Source organism: Pteropus alecto, unplaced genomic scaffold (genome assembly GCF_000325575.1).
Source record: "Pteropus alecto unplaced genomic scaffold, ASM32557v1 scaffold11, whole genome shotgun sequence".
In the NCBI taxonomy this organism is placed as follows: Eukaryota; Metazoa; Chordata; class Mammalia; order Chiroptera; family Pteropodidae; genus Pteropus; species Pteropus alecto.
The window spans coordinates 8,506,051-8,530,956 of record NW_006431956.1 but is presented as its reverse complement, the minus strand read 5'-3'; the positions used below and the strand labels follow the sequence as shown (position 1 = coordinate 8,530,956).

The following is a 24,906-nucleotide window of genomic DNA, read 5'->3' as shown; positions in this document are numbered from 1 at the left end:
GGAGGTAGCGGGGGCAGGGCGGGGGTGCCCCCGATAACCCTGGCAGATGAGAGGCTGGTTTCTAACTTCTTTTATGGTTTAGTTTCCTTTTTTAAATACATCCTTTCCATGGCCTACGTTAATGAATATCGATTTGAGAGCTAACTGAGAAGCTACTTGTTGGCATAATAATGGATTTTATTTACTGTATTTTGTTTCCACTAAAATTTTATTTCAGTTATGTTGACGGAGAAGGGACTGATGTGCATAGCAACAACTGTTCAGACCAGTTGTAATGTGGTGGATTTTTCTCTCTGTGTTAAGTAGGGATGGTTGACAAAGCACTTTCCTTCTGTGAAGGGGAGGGTACATTTCTCAACGCAGCTTTATCGATTCTTACAATTCTTTTATGTAGTTGAGAGGTTCTTATCTTAGGTCTGTCTTTATACAGAGGTGAAGAGAGGTGTTTTGATTCAGTTGAGGTCGCAGAAGCGGGTAGCAGCGGATAATAATGATACCTCATAGTCCAGTACTGCTTTATAGTTTTCAAAGTCCTCACGCCAGAACTTGACCCTCTCAGCCATTACGAGGGTGAATGGATGGGCAGGCGTCGCTGCTTTTGTTTCCTGGAGAGGAAGCCAAACTGTGTCATAGAGGTTAAGTGACTTGCTCCTGACTGCCCCTGAGGTTAGTGGCCAAGCTCAGCAGAAAACCCTTTTTTTGGAGTCCGTGCCCTCTCCATCCAGACACCATAGATGCCACCCAGAACTTGGGCTCCTGAATTCCAGCTTCATCGTTGCAGCCGTTAGAAGAAACTGCCCACTCATGCTTCATCCATATGCAAAGTAATATATTCATGAAATTATAGCCATCAAAAGCTCTAGTTGGTGATTTACATGGAGTGGTAATAGAAGCTGGCCAGGTATTTATCAATTTAATATGAAGCAGTCATGGGGAAAAAATTTCATTCATGGAATGGGTTTTAGTTTAGTTCAGTCTCTCCACGGGGAGTTTGGTTAGACACTCTTGTTTTGACGTTCACTCTGCTGCAGAGACAGCCTTTGTAACCTCCACAAGCGTTCTTTTTCCTCACGTCTGAGGGGAAGTATTGTTTAAAGGAGGGGAAATACCGCTTTGGATCAGATGGCTTTTTCCCCCTACAAATATGGAGACTATACACATCTGGCAAATCGGAAAAGATATTTATATCTTTATTTTGAAAATTATTAAGTCCTAATATTTAATTTGCATGTAAGAAAGAAGCTAAAACTAGATACTGGATATGTAAAACCAGATCTATTCTTAGTGTTAATTTCTTCACTTATTAAATAAGTTGTTATTTACATATAAGGTGCTAGGAACAGTCCCTGGCACGTAGTAAGCAGTAGGTGTTAGCTATTACTATCATCATCATTGTTTTGTTAATTCATTTATTTCGTGACCGTGTCAGCGCCTGTTCTGTGTCAGGAACCTTGCCACTTCTGGGGGTCATTGGTGAAAATCACTGTCCCTGGCCTTACTTATGAGGGTAGAGCGGGCTGTCATGAGCAATGACAGGGTACAGCCGGGCCACACGTGTGGGAGGTTCTCGAAGGCAGCGGGGGAGAGGGCGAGGGGCACATTAGTCTCCAGGTTAGTGTCGGGGCAGCGTTCCCACAGGGGTAGTATTTGTGCTGAGTCGCAGCGCACAGGAGGGAGCCTGTTAGACTCCGAGTGGAGGGAAGACATGTCAGGTGCAAGAATGACATGCTTAGAAGCTTAGCACCGCACGTTCCAAGAATGGCACGTTGTTTGGTGTCGCTGGGTGTGGAGTGCGAGGTAGGGAGCCACAAGGTAAGAGGTGAGAAGGGAGGCGTGCCTGTCTGCTCCGAGCCCCCGCTGTGTACCGGGCCGTCTTTTAGGTGGTGGCCCTCCAGTCTTTATGGAGCAAACATCACAGTTGGGTAAGGAACTGTGCTAAGGAAGCGCCTTGTGCACATAAGGGAGCTCTGATTTACCCCGCTGACCTGCCCTGCCCCCCGCTGAGGAGTCTGCATGGCGGAGGCGGGTATGAGATGAGGTCAGATTTTTGTATGAATGGTCATGTGGAGGAGAGACTGGAGGGAGGAACCGCTGGACGCCAGAAGCCCTGTAAAAATGCTGTGCATTAGCCTTCCTGGTGAGCTTGGGCAATGACAGTAGAGGCAGGGGAGGGACAGTATGTGAAAAATACAGAGAAGGTAAATCTGATGGGACAGTGATGGGCGCAATGGGATGACGCCCAGATGTCTCCTGTGAGCAACTGAGAGAGAAGTATTAGAGGACACTGGTGTGTGAAGATCGTGAGCTCAGGTTTTGGCCAGCAGGTTCGAGGCATCTTGCGATGGTGTTGTACACTTCCCTTTTTTATCGAACGCGTCTTGGTCACCTCTTTGTTTTCTTGGGCTGTCTGTGGCTGTTGGCATGTTTTTGGCTCTTGGCGCTTTATTGATTATGTCAGGTTTTCTGTATTTAGTTATGTAGCTATGTAGGTGGTGTTGTCAAAGTTTGAACAAAATTCTTTGTTCTCTGGGAAAGGAATTAAGATGGGTTTCAAGAAAGGATACTTCTGTCCTCAGTGGCATGTAGAATCATGCCTGCACAGTTCTGTTTAGAGCAAGTTATGGAGAACACACTCCTTAGAATAAGCAGCCAGAATAAAATTATACATACAGGAGACCCTACAGCAGAGCAGTTAGGCCACGTGTATGCATAATCTGAATGGCATGCTTGACCAGAAGTTGCTTTTAAAGTTTTAAATAGTATTTGCTATTTATTCTGATGATCGCAAGACCTGAGAGGATTTTTAAGTCATCTGAGTAAAGAGAAGTTGAATTATGTTCTTAATTCTCTTAAGTGTGGCTCATTTTAGAGTTATTCCCATCCCAACCTGCCCCCCAAAAATGTAAAGCCACAACAGGTTGGTAATTATTTCAGGGATAATCTCACTGCGAGAGAACCATGGCCAACTATCCTGCAAGCTGGAGCTCATCTCATGAACAGTTAGGAGTTTTCACTAAGCACAGTGCTGAGTGTTCATTGATTTTTTTGTTTGTTTGTTTGTTTGTTTGTTTTGGCTAAGTTTGTGTGCAGGTCACTGTAGAGGTGAGAAAAGGTCTTGCCTTTAGCTCATGGGTTTTGTTGAAACAAGAGGAGCCCAAGAGGACTCCACGCATTCCAAAAGGGAAGCCATAGTGTAGCTTTTGGGGGAGAGAAGAAAAAAAGATGCGGAACAGCCTTTGACTATGTGGTTTTGTAGGTTTCTCTATCATAAGCAGGCGTTTTGCCATTTCCAGTACGCATTTGGAAGACGTCCCATGCACACAAAAGAACTTAGGCCATTTGACATGGTAGAGCCACCAGCAGCATTATCTTTAAACACCTGGAGTGACTTGAGGGTGGGCTGGTGTGGTGCATATCGAAAACCCACACTCCATAGTTGAGGCACCCTCAAAGGTCTGCTAAGGTGAGGAGCTTGTTTGGGGAGGAGTCAGAATTTCTCTCAAGAATAATGTAGTTATAGCAGTCATTTTTTGAGAACCCATTTGTGAGCAACAAATCGTGTTAGGTGCTTCACATGTTTTATCTGTCATCCTCATGGTGCCCCTGCCAGGAGGTTCATTAGTCTTATTTTACAGTTGAGGAAATTGAGCCTCAGAGAGGCTAACTTCCTCAAGGTCACCCAGGTAGCAAGTACTGGAGCTGAGTTTGAACCTAGACCTATCTGTTTGTTTACTACCCCTGCTGTAATCCCTCACGGACACCTGGCACGGTCCTGAAGAGATGCGTCCCACCCGCGTTGGCGCAGGTAGGTGTTAGTGCCTACTGTGGGGGAAGCCAGCGCAAGCCACCCATCATCCTGCTGAGAGAGAGGCTGTCCGGTCACTGCGAGTGTCTTGGTGTCCAGAAGAACAGCCAGGAGTCCCGCAGCTGCTTGCATTGTCGCTGGGCCTGTAGTCCGCACTGCTTCCGGGCCCTCCCAAGCATTCTAGGTCAGTTTCTTCCTGCCCACCAGGTTAGTTAGTGGGCCTACATCTGTCACCGGCTGCTGTCAACTGCACGGGGGCTCTGCTGTGCTCGTAACAAGTCGGGGGCATTGGCTTATCACTCAAGGAGAAAGAAGATGTGCAGTCGAGTAGATTCAGGCTCGCTCCAGGCTAGAGATGGGGTGGCAGCTCTCTCTTCAGTGAGGTGACTCCCCTCTCAGAAGAAGTCTCATCATGAATTTCCTGCATTGATGTTTCAAAGTGTACTTTTGTATTTGGAGCGAAAAACTTTATTTGTGATTTTCAAGAACTAGTAACTCAGCAATATTTAAAGAAAGAAGCACTGAAGGAAGGTATCATTCTGTGCCTTCCCCACCATCTCTGGTATTCCCTTCACAGACCCTCGCATTGGAGTCTAGGGATTAGTGGGGCTTTGGCCTCTGAGAGGGGCCGGGCGCTCTCCTCCTCCTGTCGCCCTCATCACTTGAGTCGGAAGTCCTTGGTACTTAACCTCTCGGCCATTCTTCATTTCAGCATCACAGAGATAATTATAAGCACTATCCTGCTTGTATTACTCAATAGTTTTAATGATTCAGATGAAATACTTGATGTAAATGTGCTTCACAAATTGTGAATTCATAGAATATATCAGTTTTCATTACAGCAGATTATCATGGAAGTTATATTGTTGACCGTAAAGTTAACCTAGGACTTTTCTGCCCATCTGGAAGTGAGATCACTTTTCTCTTGGCTTCCCCTCCTGCTGCCAGCTCTTTCTCGTGAGGTCTGGTTGGTGGGTGTGGACAGGATGCATCTCATATGAGAAGGATCAATGTCTAGAATTATTTGTTGTGTCACAGTCCTTCCCACCTTTCAATATTTGTCAGTCTGTGTTAGATTTTAAAAATGTTTAAATCAGCTTCTAAGTATGCTCAGAGGCAACTGTGTTAAGAAAAATAATGATCTTGAAGAAAATAATAAAAGATCATAATAGAAAAATAATTTCCCTTAGATTTTATTGCAGATATATATATTTTATTGCAGATATATATTTTATTGCAGATTTATATATATATAATTGTGCTAAAATGCATATAACGTAAAGTATAATGTCTTAAATTTTAACCGTGTGATTCAGTTGTGATAAGTATATTCACATTGTGCAGCTGATCTCCAGAAGTTTCTCATCAGGCAAAAGTCTGTCCCCATGAAACAACCTCTTCCCAGTCCCCTCCTTCAGCCCCTTAAAATCACCATTCTAATCAGAGATTGTTTTATATGTTAGAAGATGCAGAACCAAAAAGAGATTTTTTTCCCTTCCATTGGGAGGAATAAGTGAAATAAAAGTCCGAAAACTACAAAGCTTACTCTGTATCTTTTGAGCCATTATTATCACTACATTCATAAAGAAGTTTTTCTCTAGAAGGACAGGTATTTTGTGACAATTTAATTTTCTTTGTAAAACAGTGATTGAGTGTCACCATTGCAGAAAATGACAACTAAGACACTTTGAAATGTTTCATGAATGTACAGGTTCTGCGACTAAAATTACTAGGCTGGTTAAAATAAAGTGATTATAGAATTATGGCCTCTCACACGTGGCTCTTAGGCCCATGACACAGGCGATCTGGGTATTCTGTCTAAGCATACGTTTGAGTGTGACGTCTTGGATTTTTTCCCACCAACAGCATGAACAGACTAAACACTTTGCCTCGAGGATTTGGCTCCCTCCCAGCCCTTGAGGTCCTTGATTTGACTTACAACAACTTGAATGAAAATTCTCTTCCTGGAAATTTCTTCTACCTGAGTAAGAAACTTTTAATTCTATAAATCTCCTTAAAATGGTACTCAGTGTTCTAAAAGTGAAATTTGCTTGCCAGGACCCAAACTCCAAGAGAAATTATTGGACATGTATTTTTTTTTTCTTCGCAGATTCCTTTTGAATATTCCTTCATAGCTCAGCAGTATGTATATTTGACGGATAGTTATCAGACACTTTGCGCTAAAGTGGACTTCATAACGTCATATTAACTTTTTGATAGAGTTTCTGTACCTAAATGAGATCGAATCTCACATTTAGCTAAGGAAATTTCACTTTTTTTAAAGAGCATGCAAAAAAATAATATATGTGTGCTCCCATATTGCTGTTAACTCTTTGTAGGTTCTTTGCTCAAAAATATTCCAGTTCATTATTTATAAACATATCCATCAATAAACTAACAGAATTTTAAAAATTTCCAGCCAGGATTCTTGTTTTAAAAGCCTTTTAAAAAGCGCTCTTATTGATATAGTCTATTTTGTTGGTAGTATACAATTGAACATTACGAAATTGTTAGTCACAGATGAACATGCTTTATCCTTTCATATGCAAACAAATTCTTGCAGATGCTCATAAAAATGAAGAGAAACTGATCTTTCCAAGAACTCGTGGAATATTTAGGAGAGTTTCTTTCCTTCAGTGAGTGTTCTGCTTCTCCAAATAGTGACATACGTGGCACCCAGAAATACTGAATTTTCTGTATTTTATAATTTTCTGTATTTCTAAAATTTTATTTTTACATTATACATACCTCCTGTCCCAGACTTTTTCAAGCACTTGAAACCAACTCTAAAATATTTTCTTGGGCATTGGAGGAAATTTTTTTTTTTTGTTATGTACATTAACCTACAGTTCTGTTGAATTTTAAAACATTAGAATGTAATCGAATACCTGTAAACAAAGTATACATCTTATTATACTCTTCCTTTTCAGTCGAGGTTAAAAAAATGGTTTAGGATTTTAGCCTTCAGTAGTTTGGGATCATGTGGTCATTGTGTAATACTATGAACAAATTTCTGATTACTGGTGCTCTGCCTGTTAGGGTTTTCTCTGTTTTTAAACTCTATGTTATTATTTTAGGCCCATCGTCTTCTTCATTTATTTTTGTCATTAAGGTTTTAGAAGCAAGTAATAATACAGTTAGTTGACCCTTGAACAACACAGGTTGGCACTGTATGGGTCCACTTATGCATGGATAGTTTTCAATAAATACAGTAAATGTATTTTATTTTCTTAACATTTCCTTTTCGCTAGCTTACTTCATTATAAGAATACAGTATATAATACATATAACAAGAAATATGTGTTAATCGACTGTTTACGTTTTCAGTAAGGCTTCCGGTCAACAGTAGGCTGTTAGTATTTAAGTGTTTGGGGAATCAAAAGTTATACACGGAGTTTTGACTATGCAGGTAGTCATCACCCCAAGCCCACACATTATTCAGAGGTACACTGTAATTAGTCTGATTATAGAAACAGTGAATTATGGCCCCTCTGTTTCCTGAAATTCTTTTAGTTATTTTTAACTTAATTCTATTTACATGAAAAGCCCTTTTGCCCTAAGTATTGATATAAGTGACACAGTGGTTTTCTTTGGTTTACTTTGGATGCAAATAGAGTAAGAAATGTGAATTGGAAGTAATAGAAGAAAAATAGCTGTCTCTTCTGAAAGGATATTGGAACATCGTGCCCCAAACTGCTGGTGCCCAGGTTGTTAATTGTGTCAGTCCTCTTGGAAATAGATGTGTTCCTGAACACACCAGCTCCACCGTAAGCCAGTAAATCTAAATTTGACCTGCTTGTTATTATTGTGAGACCTAGGTATGTCACAGGCTTTTCACTAGGCCACGGTTATTAATCAAAGCTGACTCCCCTGTATTGATCAGACCTCAAATGGTTGGGTTCCATGCCACCCTGTTTATATATTGCTGTTTAATTTGCAGCCACCCTGCGTGCACTCTATCTAAGTGACAACGATTTTGAAATCCTGCCGCCAGATATTGGGAAGCTCACAAAGTTGCAGATAGTAAGTAATTTATCTAAATTCTGAGAAAATCAATTCACTTCTGCAGCCCCTGTAGTAGAATCAAGTCAATTTGAGCGGGAGTAGGGTTCGTTTTGCAGGAATGAACCTCTGCTCTCGGTCCTGTTTCTTGTTCATCGGCACACATTTGTAAATAAATTGAAAGGGTTGAGCCTCAAAGAAGGGAGGGCATGAAAGAGGACGAGGGTTTCTGTGGGCGCCTTTTTACGGGAATCTGTGTAAAATTGTTTTGACAACTCCTTGTTTTCTTGTATTTAGCTCAGCCTTAGGGATAACGACCTGATCTCGCTGCCTAAGGAAATCGGGGAGCTTACTCAGCTTAAGGAGCTCCACATTCAGGGGAACCGCCTGACCGTTCTGCCCCCAGAACTAGGTAAGGTTGCTGATGAATGAGCTTAGTTCTGACTTTAATTAAGAGCGATTATCCAAACGCAGCAATTCCGAACGATCCCCTCTCCTCTTCTCGGCGAATGCCCTCCACCCAGGCGCCCAGCTCTGATCATTTCCACTAGCGTTTGTCACTGACCGGATTTCAGCCGCTGCAGGGCTGACCAGCCCCGATGCCGTGTTCAGTAGCCACAGCGCTCAGTGTCTGAAAGTGCTGATGAAAGATGGCCCAGTGCAGCTGCCTGCTTGGCGACAGGAGCCGAGATGAGTGTTGATGGTCTTGCCAGTGGCTCCTCTTCTACAAGCCGGCGATGTGGTTTTTTGTTTTTTTTTTTTGTTTTTGTTTTTGTTTTTTTTGTGTGTTTAAATCAAACCATCACTCTTATTTTTTTAATCTCGTAATTTTTATCTTAATCCCTTGACATTACCAGATAGTTAAAGTGTTTGTTACAGCTACTTGGAAATACCTTTTCCAGTCGTGAATTTGGTTCTGTCCTGATTCCGCCTCCAGTGGCAGTCGTTAAATGTGTCCCAGCTGGAAATGCCTCAGTCCCACTCCTGTGGCAGCTGCATCCTCCTCCTCTGTCTGGTCATTCAGATGGCCCAGGGTGGGCTTAGGACCTCCCTTGGAAATAACGTCCAAACCTGTCCTATTACTGAGATTACGCTACCTTTTTGGAAAAGTTTTATGAGTTCACTTCTCTTGTGCCCTCTCTCACTATCCTCTTCATTACACTGAACTTCGCTGTTTCTCAGACAACGACTTTCTGCTCCAAAATACCATTGTTTTAAAAAGTACATTTAACCCAAACTTCTTTGAGGAAGTACCTCAAGTGACTCTGGTGGTTTTAAAGAGGTCAGGTATTATAAATTAGAATGTAAGTGCTAAGTGCCCCAAGAGCAGGAGGCTTTATATTTGTTCCCTGCTGTGCCCCTGTGCCTGCCTTGTGCTAGGCATGAGGTGGGTGCTCAAGGAGTATGTTCTGACGAGTTAAGGAAACTTGGACCTCAGATAGCACAGCGTTGGGAAGGCTACCAGCAGACAGAGTCTGACTTCTGTCCAGAGCTGTGCCATCCAGCATGGAAGCCACGAGCCACATTTCAAGTCCCCAGTGGCCATGTGTGGAAAACACAGAGCATTTCTGTCAGTACAGGAAGTTCTGTTGGTCTAAAAGGCAGCGCTGGTCTAAACGAAAAGCGTTCACATGATTTCATCGAACAAGTGGAAAGTTTCAGCCCCACTTTTCCCTTCTCTTTTAGCGCCGTCATCAGTGTAAAGGTCCGAGGAATTTGTACTGATCGAAAGGCTGAGGAGTAGTGTAGCACCTTCTCTGAGTTACGAGCAGTCAGGTCTCGCCTTAGGAGCAGGCTACAGGATCAAGAAAAGATCTTCGCAAAAGCGTTTGAGGCAGAATACTTCTTGTCAAAGAGATTCTGTAGAGTGACTGTTACAGGCCATCGGCGTTAGCGTTGGTAAAACCAGGGAGCGTTTGTGGAAGACGAACATCTGCTCGCTCCCAGCCCGCAGCATCCATCGGAATCTCCATGCAGGAGAATAAGTCTTGTCTGATTTGGTGAAACTCAGGTGGTGCTTTTGGCGTGCATCCTTGGTCAGTGTGATTAGGAGAAATGGAAAAAAGTGTGTTTTGTTGTTTTATTTCATTTTTTAGGAAATGAGGCAATGTAGGGCATTAGGTTAATCAATCATTTCTGTCAGATAATTTAGAAAAATATATAGTTGAACCTACACATACCTATGTATTTATATCTTTTAAAATCATAGTCATATTGCTTATCTTGTTTAAAAACTGCATGTTATCATATTCATCTGATGTTTCTGGTAAGCTCCTCAATAACAAATTATATGTTTTTTATTCAGCAGTAGAATTAAGAAGGGTCTTTAAGTGACTATTTTTTGTGAGCCTTATCTAGAAAAGCTTAATTTCAACATCTGCCTAGTAGCAGTTTTCCCTAATTGCAGGTCAACACTTCACTGGAAATAAACGATAAACCCCTGGGAGTTTATTACAAATCTAAACTCAAGATGAAGACAGATGTATTATTTATTTTTGAACAGTTTTTTTTTTAAAGTTAAGTATAATAGGTAGTGATATAATAATAGCTATTAATAATAATAGCCAGTATATATTAATGCCTGTATGCCAAGGCACTATGGCAAATGCATTTCCTGTACTCTCTCTTATAGTTGTCATAAGCATAGTAAGGTGACGTTGTAGAGGTGAGGAAACTGGGGCTTAGAGAGGGCTGGCGAAACATTCATAGGGACACCGTGAGTCACGGAGGTCCACATTCCTAACCTGTGGTGTATGTCTTCCCATCTCTGTGCCAGTAAGAGGATTTTCAAAGCAGTTTCCAGGTGTGAACTAAACACCAATTCCCCCTGACTCGCCTCCCCCAAAGCAGTGATGGCAGGTGACCTGATATGGCCAGTTGCATGGGCTGGTATGTGAGCAGCAGGGCCAGAACACACTTTGCAAGATGCAGATGAGATGGCCTCTGTGAAACAAATCCCTGGAATGCTGCCCCATTCCAAGCCAATTGCATTGTCCCCATGGTTCTTCCTCCCAGTACATATCCGGCCACAGTAGGAGTGTCTTTTGTCTGTGTGCTGAACATCTAAGGTGCTCACTGGAGCAGCCCTGGCTGGCTGATGAGCAGAGCGAGAGACCGATGTACTCGAAGCTTCTTACACCTGTCCCACCTTCATCCATTGGCTGCAGGTTTGCTTCTTGGGTTCATTTGAAAGTGTGGATAATGATCTCTTCCCTGTATATCTATTTTTTACATACCTGATTAAGCAAGGTAAATGTTTTTGAGATTTCTGTGCAACTTTCTTTAAAAATATATTCAGAGTTTATTAACTTGAAACCTTGTTGGTAAGAGCATTTGAGCCAAGCAAGGGAATTGGATTTCTGACTTGTCAGAAATAAGCACATACAGGGCCACAGCAAAATAAAGTCAGGGGCTTGGATGGAGTTTTCACATGTAATTGCATTACTTTCCTTTGTTGTGCTTCCCTGAATAAGTTACTTTAACCATTATGTCTGATTCCTAAATAGTAACACACTTGATTTGATGTTAGTCTCTGCGTCCACAGAAAATTAGATAGAAATTGGATCTATCATTCACCAATTCATTTATTCATTCATTGAGACATTTATAGAGTTCCTACTTTAGGCTGGGTCTTGTCTCCAAGGAACTTACTTTTCCAAAAATAAATATTTATTGAGCCCCAGCTTCATGTTTTTATTTCCTGGAGATAAAACAAGAGGCAAAACACCTTTAGTGGGGGGCGATGGATGGATGGATGGATAGATAGCATATCAGATGATGGTAGGTGCTCTAGGGAGACAAATAAGCATGGGAGGGAGAGGCCAACTGAGGGAGGGGTGTCACCCCATTTTACAGAGTCAAAAAGGAAAGCCTCACTCATGAGGTGGTGTCATTTAAGCAGACACCTAAAAGGGGGAGAGAGATTCCCTGGCAGAGGGGCTGGTAAGTACCGAGGTCCTGAGATGGGCTTGTGTTCTGAAGAATAGCAAGACTAGTGAGCCAGAAGAGGGTGAATGTGGGGGAGCGTTGGAAGAGATGAGTTTAGATGGGAAGTAGGGACTGGGTCACATGGGAACTTGTGGGGCGTTATACAGACTTTGGTTCAGGGTGAGATGACGTAATACGGTGAATAGTGGCCCCCCGAAGAAGCCCCCATTCTAATCACTGGAACCTGGGAATGTGGTAAAAGGACTTGGCAGGTATGATTTAGAATCTCGAGATGGGGAGATTATCCTGCATCACCCAGGTAAGCCCAGTGCAATCATAAGGGCCCTTTGAAGGGTGAAGCGGGAAGGTCAGAGACAGTAAGTGTTTGAAGACGTGCTGACAGAATCACGAGGTTAGTCATGGGTGGAAGGGGCCATGCGCCAAGGAGGGAGGGCAGCCTCCAGATTCCGGAGAGGGCAAGGAATTGATTTCGCCTTAAGCCTCCAGAAGGAGCGCAGCGCCTCTGCGTTCATCCAGCTGGTAGTGATGGTTAGATTCCGAGTCTGTCTCAAAGGCAGGAACTAACAGGGATTGATGAGGATGTAGGTGTTGGGCTAAGAGTGAGGATTGACTGTGAAGTGTTGGCCCTGGGGAACTACAAGGGTAGGGGAGATAATGGGAGGGCTGGCTTAGGAGATGACGGGGAGGCGAGGAGCTCGTCATGGGCCGAGTTCATGTGTCTTAAGTTTGAGATGCCTTTTGGATGTCTACTCGAGAAGGCAACTGGAAATGAGAATCTGGAGTGGAGAGGTCTGGGCTGCACATGTAACTGTGGGTATTGTCTGCGTACGTGTAATGCCACAGATCGGATGAGATCCCTTGGGTCTCAACACTAAAGCCAGATGGCTCGGGGACCTTTATGGGTGGGGCTGGCTCCCAGGTCAGGGACTGTGACTTCCTCTGGGCAGCCCCACGTTAGTTCCAGTGCTAGTGCAGGGATGTGCTTGTGCTGTGCAGGCAAACTCTTTCCTGACGTTCAGTTATCTGTGCCAGCGAAGGAGGGAAATAGACACAGCCGACATCTTCTCCCAAGTCTGCCTGACTCCAGAGTCTCTTTTGGACCAGTATTTTCGGCCCACAGCCAGTCTCTTCTAAAAAAAAAAGTAGCAACCTGACAAACTGAAGGCTCACCTGCTTTTAATTAGTTGAAGAATTAATTAGTGGAGAAAAGGCACTGGAAGGGGAGGAAGGAACGGCAGACCTCTGACCAGTCCTTGGAATAAAAAGTCCCAGAGTAACAGCTTCGCAGTGACTTTGGAGCTGGGGGCTCTGTGAGCAGTCCTCGCTCCTGTTTATTTTTGCAATTTTTCACTCACACAGACACTTGTTGTCTTAAGACGTGAAATGTAAGTTTTTGCTTCTCTCTTTCCTACGTTTTCCAGTATTCAGTCATTTGATCTTGATGGAATCATTTCTGGTTTCATGGCTTTGAGACAGTCATGGGACCTCTTCTCCTCCGTTTGTCACCCTGGTATTTGCCTTTGGAGAATGAACCTGCATCGGTCAGGTAGATGTGCCACGAAGCAAAGGGTTTTGGATGTGAGAACCTCATCTCCACCAGTTTGAGCAGTCCAGTGGAGGGGTGTGTGCAATGCCGCATACACCCAGGGCCAGCTGGCTTAGTGTCCTACAGTGTCCCAGGAGCCAGTGGCAACTTTTAATCCAGAAACATGAGGAACATGTGTATTCTTTCCAGCTTGCTTGTGAGGGGTATAAACAAACGTTAGTTGCATTCAGAGAGTAAGTGGTGTCACAAATTGAGACTTTCTCTCCAGTTGTATTCCCAGAATGAACAGAATTAAGAAAGAGTGGATATACCAGTCCAGAATCCTTCCTGTTACACCTCTTAATCCTTTTCTTTATGAGTACCGAGTGGCTAAGGAAAAATACTTTCTGTACTGGGACAGGCAAGAAAGAAATGCACTATTCTTTTTTTTGGTTATCAAGTTCCTGATTAAAAATGTCTTATCCCTTGTGTTACTGTCACTTTGTCAATTTAGTCCCAATTATTTTATGCAGATGTTAAAAACATGTTTTTATATATATAGTAGATTGTAGAGGTGTGTCTCCTCATCACTAGGCTTGGGCTCACATCTCACTCACAACCCCGATCCCTTGCTCCGTGAGTGTGGATGTTACTTTACCTTCCGTGCCTTGTGTAGATGAGGGTAATAATAGCCCCTTCTCATAGTGTTGTGAGGGTTAAAAGAATAATCTACATAAAGAAATTAGCCTTATGTTAGAATTCAGTACAAATGTGCAGTAAATATCAGGTAAAGGAACATGCACACAGATCTGTGTGTGTGCATACACAGGTGTATGCGCGCGCACACACACACACACACACACACACACGGGGATTTTTATCCTATTAAACTTTAGCTATTTAGAGACTGGTTTTCTGAAACTGGAGCTCTTCTAAAATAGTCTAGGCATAGAGGTTGCCCCAAGTCCCACCCTTTCGACAGGGAAGAAGCAGTTAGTGGCCAAGCATCTGGTGAGAAAGAATGACCAAGAAGGCCCAAAAGCCAGTCTCACTGTGATTGGTTGGTTATCACACGGATAGAGAAAAGCTGTGGATTTGATCCTGTGTGAAAGCTGAGGGGAAGCATGGGAGCTGGCAAGAGGAGGCACGCAGGGGAAGGCGAGGGGCGAGGACAGAGTGAGGGTCGAATGGGGCACGGCACTCGGCATGGACCTGAGGTCCCGTACGGTGTCACTGCTGTCCTTTCAGTCCCCTCAACATAAGTTTGATAATCTTTGATTTTCACACATGCTTTTTTGTGAATGTCATATTGAGACTGGGAGCAGGTCACCTGGTTCTTCTCCCTGGAAAGCTCCGTGGTTAGCTTTTTGATCCAACCATTGGTGGCTCAGTTGCTTGCTTCACTGATTCATTTATTCATTCACTCATTCATGTAGTCACTGCTTTGCTGTTTAACATCTTTTGTGTGACTGTGAACTTGTCCTTCAGTATTAAATACTTTGTAGTGCTTTCACTAACTAATTAGACTCACTTGTTAATCCACGTCCAGATCTCTGCAAGTGGCAACTTTGTTTTCCAGTTGTTTAATTTTTCACTGTCTTATGTTACCTTTTGTGACAGTGCTCATTTCATTGGCGACTTTTTTCTTCTCCCAGAATGATTTCCCATGATAATCACTGTTTTGAACTAATTGTTTTCATTTTTTGATATTACTGATGTGTGTATACACTGGAATCCTTTTGTCATTTGTCTATATATTAGTAATTTATTTCAGGTTTAAAGCACACTATATAAATCCATCTTTCTACATCTTCCTTCTTTTGTTATAAATTAAAACTATTAAATGCTCAGAGTATAAAGTCTGACTCTTCTGGAGTTGGGCAAACTAGTTTAGCTAGCATGTGAAATCTTTTAACTCTTTTCTTAAGAAAAGAAGTAATGGCAGTTATTAATCTTCTCCAGAATAATCAGGCAGCAGGGACTTAATAGAAAGTGAAAAAAGGTCCGCCCCCCACCCCCCTTCTCCATTTTGGACAATTATCTGCCCTAGCCCAAGGCATCTTCATACTGTTATCAGAATTAGTTGTTTCTGCCTAAATCCTGTTACTCGTAAAGTGGTACTACTGAATTTGTCCTCTTTTCTTCTTCTCCTTAGTTTTGTTGACATGTCCATCTTGGACTTGTGAATGAAGTTCAGGACATGGGAGAGCACAGTTAAATGTAGTTTGTGGTCTGGATAGTGACACACAGTTTAAAATAGTATGATAAAAATTATTTCAAACTCACTGGTAGAAAATGTCAGGAATGTCCATTCGAGACGTTTTTGGAAGTGCCATTAGTCCTGTCACCTCCCTCGCCATTATCGTTTCCTCTGCTCCTCCTCCTGCGTTCGTTTCACTGTCCCCTGAATCCACTTGAGCTCGCAAACCCGGATTTGGCTTCTGGACCCAGTTCTAATGCGGGAGTCGATGGCCGGCAGCGTCCGGTGCACGGTCGCTCCACGCTCAGCGCTTTTGCTGTTGCTCGCTTCGTTGTTGTTTTCAGTAGTGCTCGTGGCCTCTGCCTCTACCCTTTAGAAGAACTAGGGACTGGTTCAGGCTGAGATGCACCTGCTGGCCGCCTTCCTGGGCAGTTGGGTGTGACTGAGGCATCTGGCACAAGGGCTTGTGGTCAGGGAGAAGTGAGTGCAGGTGGGCTGAGAGGAGCCAGGGAGAAGGGGGAGGACAGAGCCAGGGGTTCCTGTTCTGGGAGCCAGGAGGTGCCCGAGCACCTGTTTGTCTACATCGGTTATGAGTTCAGTATTTTATGGTTTTGTTTTTGTTACTGTGGTTTTCCCATTTTGATCCGAAGAAGCCAAAAGGCTGTAAGGGGAGAAGACTAATATTTATCGAGCACATAAATCGTCACATTAGGCATTTTATCTTCTCATTTAAATCTCGCCATGGCTGTGGGAGGGTGGGGACTTTCTCCCCATTTTGTGGGTGGGGAACATGAGTTTCCGAGAGGTTCCGTGACCTGCAGAGAGAGATCCCAGCGCCAATTAGAATCGAAGCTGGAGCGTATGACTATGCCAAATTCTGGGTTAACTGCACCGGGTTATCCAAGGGCAGGACTGTTAGTACAATATAAATTAGTCTATATATAGATACAGCATTTTATGAAAAAGGCTCTCTGGGTTGGATATTGGGTAATGAAGACACATACCCCAAAAGACATCATTGTTAGTCTGTGAAATGGTTGCCAAGTGCCGTCACGACATGTTAGCTTAAGAGAGCGGTAAGTGGTAAGTACTTTATGGAGTTATAAACTCTGCCATTTGTACAAAATCGAATTTGTCAATTGGTCGTAAACACTTTTGAAGTTACTTTTAAGCTTGAGCAAATTATAAATACCTCAGTTTTTATGCAAAATATTATAATTTATGAGACAGTTTTATAGACTTTACCTTCATTCTAGAATCTGGGGAAGGAGAGTTTTTCTGGTGAAACCAAAAGTTTTTAAAGATGGTGAAACCAAAGTGTAGGGAGAGAGTAAAGTGCCCAAAGCTGCATTACTGACATGGCTGGTTATTGCCAAAGTCAGAGTTTTAGTTTAGAGCTTTTGATTTCAAAAATAAGTATTCCTCTCAATAGTATATCCACAAACATGTCAATACTGAGCCAATAAAAAAAGGCATCATTTATCATTAGGTGACAGATTGCAGTGATTCCAGACATATGCCTCGTTTTTCTTTCCTATGAAAAATAAAGAAAATGCGAGGAATAGAAAGTCTTTGCCCAGATTTAATTTCTGACTTGAATTAAGTGACATGCTCTTCCATTTTATTTCTGTGTTAATATTCTTTTTGCCATACTTCACAAAACACCACATATCATGTTCTTTGACCCCCATGCTCTTAGTTGAGAATCAAAAAGTGACTCCCGTCCGATCTCCTACATGATCTTTTTTAACAAGTTCCATTTTCCATATTCCATCTGTGTCAGTGAATCTTTAGCCCCAGAAAATGCTTTAAGTGTGGATTTTAAAAATGTTAAGTGAATTATATTTCCACCTGGTGAGTTACTGCCTTAAAAGGGGTGGGAAGTCGCAGCACATAAAACGTTTCCATTCCGAATGATGAATTTCGGGAAGCCCAGTGTCAAGTTAAGTGTGATTGAACACGTGCATCCATCTGGGTTAACACCAGCTGGTAAAGCGTGCCACCGTTTGCAGTGGGCCATCCTTTGATTTAATAGGACACTAAATGTATTCTTGCCCTGGGAGAAATGCCAGCAGTACTGAGATTCCAGATTTAATTTTTATTTTATTCCAGAGGCATATCTGTAAACACATTTCCTATCACCCGCATACATATATAATATCTTACATTTATGTAGCATCTCCCTCTAAGCATCTCCTATATATTATATTATGCCTATATAAAAAGCAGGTACCATTGTACTGAGCCAGACACGAATGGTATTGCATGCGCAAGTCTGGGTTTCTTTTGGGGGGCTGGTGCTGGGGAAGGGGTGAAATGGAGGATGATGTCCTTCATGTTGTCAGTAGCAGAATTTAGTGTGAGACACATAATAGTTATGCCTTTACTGTGAGACACATAATAGTTAAGCCTTATAATAACTTGTCATGGGTCAGCCTTTTTTATTCACGTTCATTTAGACCTTCCCAGAATTGTTCGCGTTTCCAGCCGTGTATTAATTCTATAGGTTGATCACCTACTGCACGAAAGCATCTCATGGTGCCACTTGTACTTCTGTAAAATTTTCGGCAATAGCCACATTCTGATGTTAGTAAAAAAGCCCATGCTCATTCTCAACATACATGTAGTGATTTTAATGGGCTTCAGTACTCTCTCTGTCGCCTTTTATATCTGCTATTTTGAAAAGAATGGCTCTTCTGCTTGGACAGCCCCTACCTGAGTTGCTATGCCAGATTCTGACCTCTGGCCCCATATACAGTATGTTCCTATATTCTGTTGGATTTGGGGACCAGGGGTAAATGAAATAGACCTAATCATAAAGAGAAAAACAATTAAATGAAGAGTTGAAAATGACAAAATGGAAGTCACAGCTAACACCCAAATCTGCTGGCACGGCAGCTCCAGCCTTACCCTTGAGTGTCCATCCTGGAGAGAGACGAGCACGCCACCCTCTTTTCTCACCTGGGTGGCTGTGAGAACCTTGTGACTGGTGTCCCTGCTTCCCACTTGGCCCTTTCCGAGCCATTCTTCACACAGGAGTCAAGGTGATTTTGTAAAATCACAAATTGAGTTATGTCACTTCTGTGGTCAGCATTCCTTAACGTACTCTGTTGAGCCGAAAGGCCCCACATAGCCAGGCATCCATGTTTTGTGCTGTTCTTTCTCTCTCTTTGTCACGCACTCACCCACTCACAGGCCGCTCTCAGTGGCCTCTGAGTTCTTCACAACAATCTTTGTTTTCTGCTTAGATTTTTCATTTCCTCATATTTGCCGAGCTGGTCAGGTGCCAGCTCCCATTATTTTTTTCTCAGTGAGCCCGTTCATGACCGTTCTCTATTCCAGCTCTTCTTCGTGCTATTGTCTGCTGTGTGGCATGTCTTTTTTTCACGCATTGCTCTTCTATTCAGCAAATATTTATTTAGCACTAGTTTCATGTCGGGCACTGTTCTGAGTCCCTTGGGAGATACCCGTGTGTGTGATGAGAGCGGAAGGAAAGCAAAACCCCTGTCCTCACGGAGGATTTGATCTGTACCGAGCCCAAGTTACATTTCGTGTGTGATATGAGATCAGCTTTTTCCTTCCAAATAATTACTCCAGCGCCACTTGTAGAGAAGAGTTTCCTTTTCATATTGAATTGCTTTGGTGCTAAGTCAAAAACCAACATACTATATGTGGGTATATTTCTAGACTGCGTTTTGTTGTTACGCATTGCCTTGATGACTGTAGCTTCGTCAGAAGTCTTGAGATCACATAGCGTTAAAGTCTTCTAACTTCTTCAAAATTATTTTGACTGTTCTGTGTCCTTCGTACATGCATATACATTTTAGAATCAGCCTGCTGGGATTTTAATTAGAATTTGACTGGATTGACAGACTTGAGGATTCGTGCCCTGGACATTGCACTTATTATTCAGCCAAAGACTCATGAGAACCCTCATGCAGTTTTCTGGGCCTGTCTGTTGTTCTCACTCCTTTCTGTTACCCAGCCCAGAAATCCCCACTTCCGCAGCACCCTCGAATTCTGATCTCTCTCCTTTCAGCTCAGCAACATCGCCATACAGTTTGATCTCTCACTTCCTGCATGACTGTCTGAAAATGCTTCCAGGAGAAAATTAGGGTGATTGAGGGTTTCTGCTCATTTATTTCCCTTCTCTCAGGGATCATAGTCCAGCGCTGCCTGTTGCTGAATATCTAGAAGCAGTTATACATTCTGTCCAGTTACTCCATTATGGCTGGAGGCAGAAGTCTGGATTAATTTTGGATAACTTTCAGTGTGGACAGGTGTAATACAATTATTTTCCTGCCTCTTTCTTGCCCATTTCCACAGCTTCCCGAAGTTATTTTTTCTCAGTTTATGCCCTCAATCTTACACTCACCAGTTGGGTGCCGTAGCGGACAGAGGGGTATCATGCATATCATCCTCCATACCACTTACAAATGTTCATTAAGACCTTTCCCACTTTCATTCTTGGTATTACTACATTTTTAACCCAAGAATAATCTCTTGGTCTTTATTGCTCTTTGATTTTTCTCTTAATCCACTGTTACAGCTAAGACTAACTGTAAGTTTGTTAAAGCCACAGTCACAAAGTACCTCATACTGGGTGGCTTAAGCTATCGAAATGCATTTTCTCACAATTATATGCTAAAAGTTCCAGATCATGAATATTTTGGGAAAAGATACAAATTCAGCCTATAACCATTTTTCTCATCTCTTTTTTTTTTACAAACCATGATGTAAAGTTTGATGTCCCTTGATATTGGCTCATTGTTCACTTGCTTATTTATGCCTGTAACCCATTTTACTCAGCAACAGTAGGTCATGTTTCCATAAGCTGTTATTTTCAATCTTGTCGAGACTCACTAACCCCTTTGAGAAACCAGTGGAACCTCTAAACCTGCTCTCCCCAAAACACACATTTTTCACATATGAAGTTTTGCATATAATTTGTGGAATTTTAAGATGCCTCCGAGTCCATCCATGGACCCTTCAATGTAGAATTCCTACCCCAAATGCTCTTAGTTTTAACCCTTTATGGGTTCTTTTAGCTGACTGTCATGGACATCTTTTATGTATGCTTCCCAGATTTCCCTCTGAGTCACGTGCAGATAAAGAATAATGACCAAGCCCAGGATACATGAAGGGAGATTGTGCATTAAGTTATAGCTACCTAAAGAGAAAAGAAACCTACCACTCACTTGATTGTTTCTATTTTGAATCTAGTTCATAGGATATAGTGGTAGATGGTCATATATAAACTTTAGAGAGGTGTCGGCTTCCTCCCCCCCGTGCATTTAAAAGGTTACGTGCTACAATGTGAGACAAATAAATCATGATTCAGTACAACAGCAATGTTGCAGTCACCTATATAAATTGCCAGTGAAACACTAAATCTGTCACTTGTGTGTGTTCTGACCATTTAACAATTGGAATAGTGCTGGAAAGGAGAGCTGACTGAAACCACAGCAGCAGATATAGTGGCAGATATAATTAGTGAGATCAATGGTTGATGTTAAAGGTTCGTTTGGTCATTTCAGGTGACCCAAGTGAAAGCAATTGCTGTCCAAAAGACTTGACTAGCTATAATTCGCTGTAGAAGAATGCAGAAAAGTGAGTTGCCCAACTTAACAACATCTTGGAGAATGTTATTTCTCAGCTTACTGTGTTCGTAGGACAGTGATCGAAAGTTCGAGCTTGTCCTTTACATTCATGCTTTTAAATGATATTCATTCCAGAACATTGCTCACTTAGTATACATTTTTTATTTTTTTATTTTTTACTTTAGCTGTTTACCTAGTTCTTTAACAGAAACCTTCTGGTCTGCGTTTTACCTTCATAACAGTTTTTTGAACCTCCATTTGGCATAACTTTCTCTTTAGACTAGCAGTTTTTGTAGTGTCAAATCATAGCCTCGGAAGGACTCCATGAACTGTAGCAGACAAACATCACTTTGAATAACAATGAATTTTCTGTTAATAAGATTTTTATAACTTTGCATTTCATCGCCTTAAATTGGCTAGTATTTATAAATGAATAAATTTGAAAATGTGTCAGTAATAATAGTAATGATAACTAGTAATTTCTATTATGAGTGTCTGTCTCTTCTAAATAATACATTTATTCCTAAATAAGGTATTCCTGTGAAGTGGAGTTACTGCTTTACCCATCTTACAGATGACGAAACCGAAGCTTAGAGAAGGTAACTTGCCAGAGTCACATAGGTGGAATCTGTCAGACTCCATGCTTTTAACCGTGACTCATGTTCTGAGGCAGTGGCTAGGAATCTGTTGAATGTTTATCAAGTGCATATTATCTGCTGTCTTTCCAGGTCTTGTGAAGGGCACAAAGTTCTCTCATAATGGGGTTATTAGTCAAATGAAACCTAAGGAACACTTAAGGAATTGTTAAGTTGGGACACCAAATGTAATTGCAGTAGGATTGCAGGCTGTGCAAAGAATATCATGGCTTTGGATAGTCTAAAAAGACTTCAGCTTGGGCTGCCCTCATGACAGTACCACAGGCTGGGGGTGTACACAGCACACATTTATTTCTCACAGTTCTGGATGCTAGGAAGTCCAAGATCAAGGTGCTGGCTGATCTAGTTCCTGGTGAGGGCTCTTCTTGGTTTGCAGGCAGACGCTTTCTTGGTTTGCAGGCAGACGCGTTCTTGCTGTGTCCTCACATGATGGAGAGGGAGGTCATCTCTCTCCAGTCTATCCTTATAAGGGCACTAATCCCACTCATGAGGGCTCTACCTTCATGGCTTTTCATCACCTCCTAACACCATGACATTAGTAGTTCGGGCTTCCATTATAATAGGACAGTCAAGCAGAGATGAGACTTGGGCTGGCCTGTCGCGGAATCAACAAGAAGAAGAAAAAGGAAAGCAACAGTGTTTGTTTCATGACTTAAATACAGTTTGCTCTGTTGCTATGCCACCATTCTCGTCTCCTCGCACCTTCCTTCAGCACTGATCAAAACTTCTGCGTTTCATTCAGTTAAATATTCTGTGACCAGTTGGACAGCTTTGAGCACCTCCATGCTGAAACCTGCTGATGCTGCTCTTCCCCATTTGGCCCAGTTGGTTCTCAGAGTATGAGGTCATCACCACTTAAGGAAGCTGATGAAAGCTACGGATTCTCTCCTGAAAGAAATGTATACACATAAGCACGGAACGGGGGTTAAAAATCTCTGCACTGGCTCCACGATATTAGCTTCTCTTAACTGCTTTTAAAGGCGTTGGAGGTAAATGGCAGAGCTATTTTACATACCTCAGTAGCAAAGAAGTAGCAAGAGCAGATGTTCTACAAGAGAAGATCGATGGCCAAGCATATGGAAAGCTGGTTGACCTTATTAGTAATCAAAAAATGCAGAGTAAAACAAGTTGCCGTTTCTCACTGTATCTGTTAACTAGAATTTTAGAAAACAATTATACAGACTGTCGTGAGGATTTGGTGAAACGGACACGTTCATACAGTGCTGTTGAGTTGTAAGTTAGCGTGGATGGCTGTATTTGAACCATATATATCAGGTGCTGTGATGGCTTCTCGCCTTTTGCAAGAGTGTGTTTGTTCCTTTTTGGGAGTTTGTCTTCAAGAACAGTTCTGTCATCAAGAACTCAGAAGTTTGTACAAATATGTTTTTTGCAGCAGCATTTTTAATAGTGTAGTTTTCAAGCCACCTTGAAGACTAATGATATGAGAATAGTTAAATAAGCTGTGGTAGGTTGTGGAATATAAAATGACATGGAAATGATTAGAATAGCACATTATAAGGTTGAATTTACCATGTGATTCTAATTATAGAGAATATTTACATAGCTACATAAAATGAATTAAAAAGTTATTGATTAGTATTTTCATATGTTGGGATTCCAGGTGATATTTTTCTTCTTTTTTTTCATGAGTTTGTGTTAGCTTTATAAACTATGTCAAGTTAGCTTTTACTGTACAACATACTATTCCTAACACCTGCTGAGTTAAAACAGCCATTTTTGCTGTTGGTCAGAACTTCCTCAGGTGATATTTACTGACTGTCATGGCTCTGGGGTCAGCTGGGCGTCGGCTGATGGCAGGGAATGGTCTCAGTGTCTGGAGGCTGGCTGGCTGTCGGCCAAGGCTCAGCAGTGCCCTTCCATGTGGCCTTCATCTTCTGGAAGGCAAATTTGGGTTCATTCACATAGTATAAACTAGGTACACAAGCAATTTTAAGTCTATGCTTGGTCACATTTGCCAAGGTCCCTTTGGCCAAAGCAAGTCACGTGACAAGGCCCGTACTCAGTGTGGAAGGGGCTAAGGGCACGGGTACAGCGAGAAGGGAGGATGGCAGCCATTTTTGCAAGCAATCTCTGACATAAACAGTGAAACAAATGAAAAAGAACCCCCAACTAACCTGAAGTCCTGACTCGACAGCCTTTGAGAGTCTTTATGATTTGAAGACATCGACTGTCTTTCTTTTCTGTGGTTACGAGTAAGGAGGACAGTAGTGAGCAGGTAACTGGCATGCAGTTCGTTTTCTCTGGCTTTCTTGCTGTTATGTTCTACCACTTCTCCCCCCAACCTAGGTAGCCAGGAGCTTGGGCTCATCCATTAATTCTTCTTTCTCCTTTATCGAAACTTTACTGCGCACAGAAGAAAACTAGTAGAATGAGAATGACATGAGGTGAATGGAGGTTTAACAGAAGAATGTCCATGTTATGGATCTGACATGGAAGTACATTTTTGTTTTTTGTAATACCGCTAATACTGTTTTATAGCCTTCTGTAAGAATCAAAACATTTAATTTGCAAATTTTCTGCCAAGATAAAAATGTGTTACATTCCTCTCATTTTGTGTAACAGGAGGCAACAATTTTCATAGACATTTATGAATATTACATTGAGAACTTGAAAAGGTTCCTAAGTTGAAGAAAGTCACTGCGCCTAGTTCAAAGGGCAGACGCAGTTAAGCACCCAGAATGGTGTTGCGCATGCAGTAGTTTACCATTGCCTCTGTAACAGGTCACCCCAGCCGAGTGGCTTAAAACAGCACCGGTTAGTTCTCTTCCTGTTCTGGAGCCCAGAAGTCACTGCGTTAAAATGGTGTTGACAGAGCTGGTTCCTTCAGAAGGCTCAAGGGGAGGATCCGTTGCCATGCCCTCCTCAGCTCTGGCGACTGCGTGCCTTGGCCTGTGGTCCTCCGTCTTCTAAATGCATCATGTTTTCTCTGCCTCCACCATCACATTGTCTTCTCTCACTTTGATTCCGGCCCCATCCCTCATAGAGACTCCACTTCCATGACATCAAGGTCACCCAGATAATCTCCCATCTCAGGATCCTTAACTCCTTCACATCTACAGAGTTCCTTGTGCTGTATAATTTGACATGCACAGGTTCCAGAGATTTGGACATTAGTATATTTTGTGTGTGTGTGTGGAGGGGGAGGTGGC

At 42.3% G+C, this 24,906-nt stretch overlaps 1 protein-coding gene across 4 annotated transcripts in view; it reads left to right on the top strand.

The window, feature by feature from the left end:
* RSU1 (Ras suppressor protein 1) overlaps positions 1-24,906 on the top strand; it is a 156,699-nt gene that overhangs the window by 33,740 nt on the left and 98,053 nt on the right. For all 4 annotated transcript variants that reach the window (XM_025043436.1, XM_015585585.2, XM_006906985.3 and 1 more), the window contains 3 exons: positions 5,672-5,790; positions 7,746-7,828; positions 8,105-8,219. In XM_025043436.1, the coding sequence (XP_024899204.1) occupies positions 5,672-5,790; positions 7,746-7,828; positions 8,105-8,219 (317 nt within the window). The remainder of the gene's footprint in view (positions 1-5,671; positions 5,791-7,745; positions 7,829-8,104; positions 8,220-24,906) is intronic.